This window comes from Portunus trituberculatus, chromosome 30 (assembly GCF_017591435.1).
Source record: "Portunus trituberculatus isolate SZX2019 chromosome 30, ASM1759143v1, whole genome shotgun sequence".
Taxonomy (NCBI): Eukaryota; Metazoa; Arthropoda; class Malacostraca; order Decapoda; family Portunidae; genus Portunus; species Portunus trituberculatus.
The window spans coordinates 5090250-5101907 of NC_059284.1; the positions used below are offsets into that span (position 1 = coordinate 5090250).

The following is an 11658-nucleotide window of genomic DNA, read 5'->3' on the forward strand; positions in this document are numbered from 1 at the left end:
GCAGGTTACATATAACACTTTACAATGCTCCTAAACCTAAATAATACCATTTGAATCTTTATAAAGCAAACCAAAGGGGATACCGAGTTTGCTTCACGTTTGCGGCTTTAGGATTGGATTATTTCCGTCTCCTGAGAGCTTTTCTGAGGCCCAAGTTATGACCCCGTGGCTCTCCCTCCCTCCTTGCCTCGTTCCCCTCCTCTCGGGACAATGCTGGTGGGAAGAAAGGAGAGTAACACAAATATGCACTAGATAGATGCCGCGGCAACGCATAGGCGTGGTAAGAAAAAAAATAATAACCTTGTTTGTGTGTCGTGGATGCAAATTTTGCGCCGAAAAATACGAGTAATTGTTTCTTATTTTGTTGGAGTGTAGTATTTTGAGTTATTTTGGTTTTCTGCCGCCATTTCATTGTTGAAGAAGTGTTTTTCCAACCTAGATAGAAAGATAGAAATGCGTAATGGGAGGGAAAGGAGGGTAATAAAAGGGGAAGGAAAAGGAGAGGGAAAAAGAAAAGACGTGCAGATGACAAGGGGAAAAAATAATCCTGTATGAAAAATGACTCTTTGATGATGTTTCTTACTTTACTGGGTAGCGTTTCTTCCTCACTTCAGCCCCCGACACCCGCTGCGAAGAAGTGAGAAGGGAAGGGAAAGAGAGAGGAAGGGAAGGCAAGGAAGGAAGGAGGGAACATCACGTCCAAACTTTCTCTCTACCTGTTTTCGTCACTGCCTCTACCTCGTTCTCTTAAAGTGGGATGTTTGTGTAGTAATCGCGCTGCTGTGGTTACCTGGGGAACCATCATTGTTCTCTCTCTCTCTCTCTCTCTCTCTCTCTCTCTCTCTCTAATACAGTGCAAATATGACAGGTGAGAGGGAGGGAGCCAACGTGTTTCGACATGTAAAGGTGACTAGACTGGTGACATGTTTCGGGGTACCCTTTTGTGATGGAAATGAGCAGAGAGAGAGAGAGAGAGAGAGAGAGAGAGAGAGAGAGAGAGAGAGAGAGAGAGAGAGAGAGAGAGAGAGAGAGGTAGGGAGGGACGACAGGATAATAACAAGTATGCTTCTGGTTTGGTATTTGTTCTGGCGTGATGAACATGGCGTCTCATTCGCTGAGAAATTTTTTACCTTGCATTTCTGAAAACACCAGTGACGCTTTCTTTTCATTTTCCCTTTTTGACACTTTCTCTTTGTTTCTCTCATTTGTATTTCCCTTTCCCTAATTCATACTTTCGGTTATTATCAATTCGTGTTTTTTTTTCTATTTTCACGTTTCATGGCGCAGTGAAATCGGATACTTTTCAAAATTTACGGCCGGAATGAATGTACTTAGATCAAAGGCAATCACAGGGACGATAGAAAACTGCGGACATGAAAGCAAAACATACACATAAACACACCCATACATATGCATTACGTATACTGAAACGGTGATTTAATAGAGCGTTATTCTAATACGCATATTTATTGTTATTATGATGGTTGAGAGGGTTTTGCGCTGTTGTGAAATTTTAAATCTGGAAATAATGAGAGAGAGAGAGAGAGAGAGAGAGAGAGAGAGAGAGAGAGAGAGAGAGAGAGAGAGAGAGAATGTCTTTCCTTCCATTTTGTTTTCTCTTGCTTTTCACTTGGATGGAAAGTGCACATCGAGAGAGAGAGAGAGAGAGAGAGAGAGAGAGAGAGAGAGAGAGAGAGAGAGAAAGAAACACAGGTGCGCACAACGGCAACGAATAAACATAACACAAACACGACAAACGACAAGTGTTTTACCTATAGCACCAAAATCCCGTTTTCTACAACATTCCCTCAGACGTCCTCTTCCTCCGCCCCTTGCTCCTCCTCCTTCCCGTTCTCCTTTTGTTCTTCCGCTGAGAAATATCCGAGGCCCCCAGGGAACCCTTGTCGCTATTAAGGGCTTGTGGAAACACCTTGCCCATTAAGTATAATAACCCCCTGGCGGTCCAACACCCATTTTTTTTTTTTCCCTGCCGAAAGTTTTGGTCCCCCCTTGAGTGCGAGGAGTAATTATGGTACTTGATAATTAAAAGAAGGAAACGTCGTCTGCAATTTCTATTTTCCTGGTTATTTCACTAATTTATCTTCAAGAGAGATAGATGGATAGACTGCTAGAAAGAGAGAGAGAGAGAGAGAGAGAGAGAGAGAGAGAGAGAGAGAGAGAGAGAGTCAGTCGGAGTGAGAAAGGGAGAGGGATAGAGCCAGAGTCAATTACCATTCGCTAAAAAATATACATGAAAAGGGAGAGATTTTACGGCCAGATAAGAGGAAGCCTTTACAGGTGAGAGGAGCCAGTCACTCAGGTGTGTCAGGTAAGAGGGAACCGTGTACACAAAAAAGAAAATGAAAAAAAAAACGAAAAAAAAGTTAGCCACGGGAAGACAGACTCCGCAATATATCACAAAAAAGGTGGAAATTTATGGCTGTAAGTGTGAGAATACGTTTAAACATAATCCTTTGGTGGGAGATTTGGGAGGACAGGTTGTGGGGGAAGGGTAATGAGTAAGAGATCGCGGAAGGTGATAGTAAAGCCTGGGGAGGGCGGGGATCTGGGCAAGCGTGGAAATAAATATCCTAGTAGAGATTCCTCAATGATATCCTTCACTGGATTGCGAGCTGGGAACTGCAACAGAAAAAACCCTGTAAATGTATAAACAAAAAGTGAAAGGCTCAGTTTGTTGTGTTTTCCTTGGTTAGTTTAAAATCGTTGAATAAAATAATATAACATGTGATTCCCCGTTCATGCCCTGCACTTGATTGCCATATGGGAATTGCAACAGAGATCCCCAACGAATGTATGAAAAAAAAATGTATAAGTTTTAGTAATTTTTTCTTGGTTAGTCTAAAATCACTGAATAAAATTGTATGCGATAGATCGAATTAAAAGAATCGCTAATGAAAAAAAATAATAATTAACAAGCTCTTTCATGAATATTTAGTAATGATATGGCAAAAAAAAGATGTCGTTATTTATGTGTAGAGGATCAAAGTTCCCCAAAATGCCAAAAATGATAATAATTTGGAGGTGCGTGCAACAGGACGGACACACAACCTGCAGATCAATAGCAGTAAATAACTAGAATATTTACCTGAAAAGAGAAACATTTGCACATTTCACAGTATAATTCTCTGCATACTCCGCCAAAAAAAAAAAAAAAGAAAAAAAGAAAAATAGAAATTTAACAAAAAAACACACGCTCCCTCCAAAGAGGTATACAAAGTAAATAAAAAGTTAATTCACCGAAATTAAAGCGACTAAACTAACAGAAACTAAAAGATCACACCATTTTGAACAATTTTACGGCTTTGATAAATATTGATAATAAAAGAGATACATAAATAAAAAAAAAAAATTCATTAAAAACCAAAAATGAAATAGACACAGGAAATATACACTAAAACATACATAAAAAGTAGATTTGGGTGATAAAAGTAAGAGATAATAAAATAACTAAAAAAAGATTTCTAAATATTTTTTTTCGATTTTATGGTGAAGGCAAAGGGGTTTTCAATGCTGCCTAAATCCTCCAAATGCACCACACGCTCGCTGGTTGGCCTTGGCTCGACATAACCAATAAACGCCAAAATTAAATCATACAAAAAGCAATTACTATTTTATCAATTACAGTTTACATATCAATTTTTATAAATCTGAATTATTTTGAGGCAAGTTGACATGGATTCTGCCTAGTTTGTGTTTTTTTTCGTGTCTTTATATCGCTTTTTATCATTTTGTTGTTGTTCTTTTTCATTATCAATATCTTCATTATTATTATTATTATTATTATTATTATTATTATTATTATTATTATTATTATTATTATTATTATTATTATTATTAGTAGTAGTAGTAGTAGTAGTAGTAGTAGTAGTAGTAGTAGTAGTAGTAGTAGTAGTAGTAGTAGTAGTAGTAGTAGTAGTAGTAGTAGTAGTAGTAGTAGTAGTAGTAGTAGTAGTAGTAGTAGTAGTAGTAGTAGTAGTAGTAGTAGTAGTAGTAGTAGTAGTAGTAGTAGTAGTAGTAGTAATAGCAGTAGTAGTGGTACAACAACAACTATTACTACTACTACTACTACTACTACTATTAATAATACAACAGCTATTATGATCACAACTACCACACCACCACCACCACCACCACCACCACCATTACAACAACTACCACCACCACTATCAGTACTGCATTACAGGGCCTTGCAATAATGACAGATGAAATTTGCCGTAGTTAATATGACACGTGGAACGCACTGCAGGTCACTAATTGAAAAAGATAGGAAAAAAAATCACTCGAGTACTTATTTAAATCCAACGTTTGACTAAATTCCAGCCGAGCGGAGCGTGGTGAGTTTGCTCCCTTTATGTTTGCCCTTTCAATCATTAACTTTTAGCCTGAGAGAGAGAAGGAAAAACTGTTCGCCTTATGCAAACATTCTGGTGGTAAATCTTTTGTCGTAACTCAATTCACAAGGTACTGCGTGTATGAAGATCTCTCTCTCTCTCTCTCTCTCTCTCTCTCTCTCTCTCTCTCTCTCTCTCTCTCTCTCTCTCAGAGGAAAAGGAGGCACACAGTAAGGAAAAAAAGTTTAAAGAGATAGAAAAAAATAGAAAAATTTCCCCCCAAGTTAAGGATTATGAACTCTAGGAGAAAATGTAGACTTACTTTATTCCTAAGTTTGTGCAGTTTTCTGGAGGGGCTCAAAATATTGTATTATTTTATGACTTCTCTTAGGGTTAAAGAGATCATGTGTGTGTGTGTGTGTGTGTGTGTGTGTGTGTGTGTGTGTGTGTGTGTATGGTGTGTGTTTGTGAGCGAGCGAGCGAGGGAGGGAAAATGAAAGAGGCGGTAAAAGGAAAGTACCATGATTACATACGACTTAAGGGAAAAGAAAAATGTAACACAGAATACAAAGTGACGAATAAAAATGCAAGTGAGACATCAAGGTGTCGTTTGAAATTTAAAGGCGAAATGAAAGAACAGGAGATGTGATGGAATAGAGAATGAATTGGAATACCGAGACAAGATAATACATAAAAAAATAGTGAGAATGTGAAAGAAAGAACACAAACAGCCAGCATTAAAACCAGCTAAGATCCGGGGAAAGAAAATACCAGATAGCGGAGAACATGAAGAGAGAACGAAAGAGAGAAAGTCAGATGAAAGAGAAACAATGAATGAACTTTTCCTCGCATAGATAAGCCCTGTAGACTCTCTCTCTCTCTCTCTCTCTCTCTCAAACTCTCTCTCTCTCTCTTGTCTCGCCACGCCGGGGTGACCTGGTCTCTCAGCCTGTTAGGGGCTTCATGAATGCTAAGTGGAAGGGGAATTGTATGTCTGTCTTCGAGCTTGACTGCTTAGGCGAAACTCGTAATTGGTAAGTCCTCGCGCAGTTATCTGGAGGAGAGGATGCGAGGGAAGGAAATATCTCACGAGTGATAGGTGGGGACAAACGGTGTACGTATGCTCTATGTACTTACGTGTGTGTTGAGGCTGTAGCTCCAAGGGCGTTTAGGTGTTAAATGTGTTCTGGAGGTGATAAGGCGCATTCAGGAATCTTGAGCGAGTGAGTGAGTGTGTAAAGGGCAGGTCAGTTTCTCAGAGCATGTGTGAAGTGAAGTGGAGCGTGAGCAGCGATCAAGGTGAGGAGCAGACTGGCGTGTGTCTCACTCACTGAGCATTTAATTTCTCTACCGATTTATTTCTAAAGTTTTCTTCTCTCTCTATATCATTATACAAATAATGATATAGAAAATAATCCAAAATAATAAAATCATAAGTAACGTAATTAGGCAATATTAAGAGATAAGGAATAAAACCTAACGACTGTAAACATTAAACCAACACAATAAAGAACAAGGTTGCCTAGCAACACAAACTGAATCAATCAGGAGAGAGGTAAACTTTGGACCACACCGAGAGTCCCTTGGGCGTGTCAAGGTCCAGAGTGACACCGTGGGAACCACCGGCAACTTCCACGCGACATCCCAAGGGAGGGAAGAGCGAGGGGAAGCCACTCAGAAGGGAGGCAAAACACACAAGAGAAGGGGCTAAGGGAGGCGGTCATTGAGAGGAGGGGAAAGGGAGGGAAGAAGGTACTCAAAGGGAGGGGAGGGAGGAGGTGGTCACTCAGAAATTGAAGGGGAGGGAGAAGGGCACTCAGAAGGATGGAGAGGGAAGGTGGGCGTTGAAGAGGGGGAGGAACGACCACAGAGACTAATTTCCCGTTAGCGCGCGGCCAGATGGAGGCCATTGTGAGGCACCGGCGGCCTCTGTGTGATTATCTAACCCTCCCCGCCCAACCCGCGACCCTCCCCGCCCAACCTCCGACCCTCCCCGCCCACATCTGCCCCAGCGATCACCCAACACCCGTATGGAACCCATATTCCATGGCCCTCTCGCCTTTCCCCTGGACTCCACCTGTTTCTGATCTTTTGTTTTCTGTTTCTTTTCTATTCTCTTTCTCTCTATCTCTCTCTCTCTCTCTCTCTCTCTCTCTGGGAAGTCTTTGGGTTATCGAATATCATAGAGGGGAGCGGGACGGTCTTGCAGAACTCGCTGATCGCTTGCTTACAAAGTGTGCTCTCATGGGCGCGGTAACAGCAGGCCAGAGGCGACATTATGCAAATCATGAAGCATAGCGGTAGTAAGCGGTGCTGACGAGTCTTTCTTGCTCTTCCAGAGTGTGCTGTCGGAGTTCTCAACTATGTTGTGGTCGGCTACGGGTGGGCGGGCGTCGCTTCGGGAAGTGACGGTGGCACTACCCAGGACGTGGCCTACTGACGCTCTCACCTGCTCCCTCCTGACGCCTCTCACCGCTGCCCCGTAGTGCCCACAGAAGCCCACATTCGCATCACCACCTCCCACCCAGTGTTCGGGGCGCGGCCATGGGCACAGCAGAGTCAAGGCTGCGGCCGCCAGGGAGATTACATTCAGATGGGCAGCGACCTGCTCATTGCCACTACCAACGACACCTATAACTACGCATCGCGCCTGCTGCTGGCAGAGTGGGTCAAGTTCCGGTGGGGCGTGTTTGAGGAGCGAGGCTTCCCCAATGACGCCGTGTACCCGACCACCTTCCGTGATCCCAAGACCAACGTACCGCGCCCCAACACCTGTGCTGTGAGGGAGACTGTCCCCGTCCCCTTCTGCGCCACCGCCGCCCACACGCCCGAGGCACCTACCAAACACAACGCTCAGTGCAACGGGCGGCCGGCCTGGGACATCATCCTTCAGTCTCAAGACTTTATCGAGGGAAGGTAAGCCACTGAATCCCAGCCAGAGTCAGACTATTGTAAAAATCGTTGAGTTACGGGTATTGAGTTTTGCTTTGCATTCAGAACTGCCTACACCATATTTATGTGTTTCCAATATTGTCTCCCAGGAACAGCCCGGCCAATGCCACCTCCGCGCTGCACCCCACGCTCAACTTCGTGCAGGAGAGCGCGGCGCGCATCGTGCTGGTGGTGGAGGACACGGCCGTCATGAATATGCAGCGGCGCTGGGAATTTGTGAGGAAGGCCGTGCGTCGCGTGATAGTGTACGACGTGCCTGACGGAGACCACGTGGCCCTGGTGGTGTTCAACTCCCATGCCCGCACCGCCGCACCACTCTCCAGGATGGACTCACAGACGGATGTACGTCAACGGGTAGGCTCCTCACTGCCACGTAACCCTTCACCCGCGGCGGAGAGCAATAAGTGCCTCATGTGTGCAATCCAGGAGGCCCTGAAGGCTCTGGACGCTGATCCAGCAGGCGCTGCAGGTGCCACTATCATCCTAGTGACGACTGGCAAAGGTGCAGCTCACCAGCAAGAGGTGGCGGAGATGGAGCGTCTGGTCACCAGCCGTGAAGTCCGAGTGCATACAGTACTGTATCCCGTCACAGAGCGTCGCGGTGGTGGAGGCACTGCCGCCGACAGTTTACAGTCTGTGGTCTCTGCCACACGAGGTTCGTCGTTCTCCGTGATGGACGAGGGTGTGGGTAACGATTCCAAGGTGAGCATGATGGTGGCCCTTATGGACGCCCTACTGGCAGCAGTGCGTCGTAGCGAGCCCCTCGCCGCGCCAGGGACACCTGTCATCATCCACAGTCGCGCTTACCAGGGCGGCATTGAGTCCATGTCCGAGGGTTCCTTCACTCTGGATGATTCACTTGGGGAGGATGCGCGCCTTTCCATCTACTACTACGACCTGAACCATGTGGGCAACACAGTGGAGCTGACGGCGCCCTCGGGCAAGGTTACTTCTTCCGTCAACATGCAGGAGGAGGACGGTGATGCCAACGTCATCTTCGTCAACATTCTGAAGGCAGAGCGCGGCATGTGGCGGTACCGAGTTGAAAACCGCGCCGACTCCCACCAGGGCTGCACATCCAGGTGTCGGCAAAGGAAAGCGGCACGCGCAAAATCAGCCTACGTCTGTGGACGAGCGCCGCCAACAACATGATTAATGCCTCAGATCCCTCAATGCCTGTTATCATCTATGCCGAGGTGAAGGACAACGAGATGGCCGTCATCAACGCCAAGGTGACGGCGGAGCTGCAGCGCCTGGGCACGGATACCAATGGCAGCGCCTACCACCCGGTGCTTGTAGAGCTTTACGACAGTGGCTTCGGAGGTGAGTGTGGCAATGTTTCCTTCTTCTATGCAGTAGTACATATCTTCACTTTTATTAACGTAACTGAGTATTTTTTCTCACATTACTTTATCTTATTCTATCTCACACACGCACAAACCCCCTCCATCCCAATCCACACCCACTCACATAAATATATGTCCGCGTGCGTCACCTGCATTTCTCTCACCCTCAGACCCGGACATAACTCAAGGGGACGGCATTTACTCCCGCTACCTGCCGAGCCTCCGCGGCGGGCCAGGCCACTACCAGCTCAGCGTGTCCGTGGACCACAACAGCGGTCTCGCACTGGCGCCCATCAACGACGCCTTCACCAGACACGGCCGCCTGTACGCAGACAAGAACAAGATCGCGTGCTGTGGTAGCAAAATCAGGTACGAGCACGTCAAGCCCGTGCAGGCCTTCCAGCGCTCAATGATCTACGGCGTGCTTGAAGTGGTTGCGGCGCCACCGGCCAAGGACCGCGATCAGCACCACTCAAACGACAATGTGCCACCCAACCGCATCCTTGACCTGCGAGCCTTCGTTAATCTAACTACGAGGGAAGTGTCGCTGCGCTGGACGGCTCCTGGCGACGATTACGACTGGAACCGCGCCCACTACTATGAGACAGTGCTGGCCAGCTCCTGGATCGAGGCCAAGGCCTTTGGTGGTGAGCGCGTGACTGGCATGCCTCTGCCGGTGGAGGTGGGCACTGAGCAGGCCGTGGCCATCCAGACAGACCGCTACGACCAGATTGTGTACTTGGCTATCCGAGGCGTGGATGATGCTGAGAACCGCGGAGGCGTGAGTAATATTGCCTCGATGTGGATACCGCGACCGCCCACCACGCCGCCGCCCATCACCATTGCCCACACAGCAGCGCCCACCAATGACCTGACGGAGCCGCAGGGCCGCAGCGTGACTCAACCCGTGCGCGTGGCGGGCATCAGCCTGGAAGATATGGCGGTGATCGTGGGGTCAGTGGGGGGCTTCCTCATTATCGTGGCGGTGCTGGCCACCTTCTGCTACTGTCACGTGGCGCGCCGCCGCCGCCACCACCATAAGCAAGACAGCGAGAAGATGGAGGCCAACCGGAGCGTGATCATCAAGACTAACTCGTCTCTGATGGTGGATCAGGACGAGACCCACGACTCAGCAGACAGTGCCATCAAGGAGGGCGAGGCGTCCACAGCTAAGGATGGGCGGCCTCTCTCTCCCATCCAGTCCTGGGGAGTGTCCAAGCTGTTACAGGAACACGAGCGCCGAGTGTCCATGACGAGTGGGCCGCTGTTGGAAGCGGCGGGTTCCCTCCAGCACTACCAGAACATGCAGGAGCCCTTCCCAGACGTGACGCTTACCGGCACCCACTCTTACCCCAGCTCACAGACTCCCTCCACCACCCACTCAGACCCCCCAGCTTACCAGCCGCCCTACACCACAGAGGCCTACGTGCCCTACCCGTACCCATACCACCCAGGTTACAGCCAGGAGGAACTTCCCCCTTACACTCCTGGCCTTTCCTCGCAGTCCTCTCAGGCCTCCACTGCCTACACTCACGAGATCGCCTCCCAGCCCTCGGAACTCTCCTACCCCGTCGACCCGGCCAATTACCCAGCAGAAATGCCGTCCTTCGTCGGAGAGGTCGCTTACACCCAGGCTCAGCCCCCCATGTACGCCCCTGCCCCCGAAGAGATTGTCCCTGCCACTAGCCAGGCCCCAGTCAGGTCAAAGGTGCCGCCTCCTGTGGCTCCAAAGCCCCCGCTGGCCGCCCGGGCCGCCGCTGCCGCCGCCGCTGCCACCACCGTCACTACCGCGTCTGTGGAGCCCAAGCGTCGTAACGTGACTCAAGTGTGAGTGCACCCGGCTTTCCTTCCCCACCCTACCCCCTCTCCCGGCAACCCCTTCCCCTCTAAAAAAAAAAAAAAAGGATGAAAACGCTTTAAATGTGAATATCATTGTCGTCATCGGCTTGATCGCCCCCTCCTTCCTTCCTCCTCTCCCTCCCTCCACCCTCCGCCCTCCCGCCCCCTCCTCTTCCCCTACTGTATCCTTCGGGTCCTCTTTTGTATGGAGTTTTTTCAACGTACGATGATAAGACTTTGTTGTGTACGTAACATAAGTGTCCAGTGTATGGAGCAAAAATAATAATAATAATAATAATGATAATTCCATGTTGTACAGAATGTTGTTGGTTGTAAGCTTTGCTCACATCTAGTCATAATTGTATAGTTTAGGTTCTCTCCATCGGGGTCCTGCAGTAGCGCGGCGTCGGGGCCCCACAGTGGACAGCGACACGCGTGGCTCGCCCTCCGCCACTGTACCGATCTCAATATATCTTGTATGTCTGTGATAAACTTCGTAAAATAAAGACAATCATGAGTGCAAGTGTATAAATACGTGTCCTCGAGCTGCCACAAACCATAAAAAGAGAGAGATAGAAAAAAATAAAAGGTAAAAGGATGAAGGAGAGAGAGAGAGAGAGAGAGGAGACAGAATGAAGGAAAAAAAAAGAAAAGCAAACACCAAATTTTACATTCAATGTTTACACCGCTCACATTTTCCACTCGACTTCCTCAAATGAAGAAAGAGGAGAAAGCAGACGAAAAAAAACCCAGATCCTCAGTGGAGCTCCAGCAGGGACTAAAGTAAAGAAGCGAATGACGACAGCTCGAAAATATTATAAGTGATGAGTTTCCAGAAGCCACCTGTCACGAAGCTGAATCATATTTCACAGGAATCCCCGCCACAGTGATTAGTTAATGCAGAGAATGGCGGCGAAGCAATCACAGGTAGAGGAGGACGATACGATAGCCAGAGCGAACAGTAAGTACCTTTGAGAGAGGGAAAGGCAAGAACAGATTTTGTTATTAGAAACTTTTGCTTTTATATTGTGGCTCCTGATGGTCCTCCGTTTTCCCTTCTGTTTCCCGCAGAGTCGATTTCCTGTAAAACATTTTTTTGTTTCTTTTTTTATGGGATGAAACTCTTCTCTTTCTGATGGCATGGAAACACAAGACACACACACACAAAC

At 47.4% G+C, this 11658-nt stretch overlaps 1 protein-coding gene across 1 annotated transcript in view; it reads left to right on the forward strand.

Moving 5' to 3' along the window:
* LOC123510837 (calcium-activated chloride channel regulator 1-like) overlaps positions 1–11007 on the forward strand; it is a 26290-nt gene extending 15283 nt beyond the window's left edge. Inside the window, 5 exon segments of the mRNA XM_045266275.1 lie at positions 6692–6832; positions 6835–7268; positions 7394–8373; positions 8376–8627; positions 8821–11007. Of these exon segments, the coding sequence (XP_045122210.1) occupies positions 6692–6832; positions 6835–7268; positions 7394–8373; positions 8376–8627; positions 8821–10481 (3468 nt within the window). The 3' untranslated portion in view covers positions 10482–11007.
* The last annotated feature ends 651 nt before the right edge of the window (positions 11008–11658 follow it).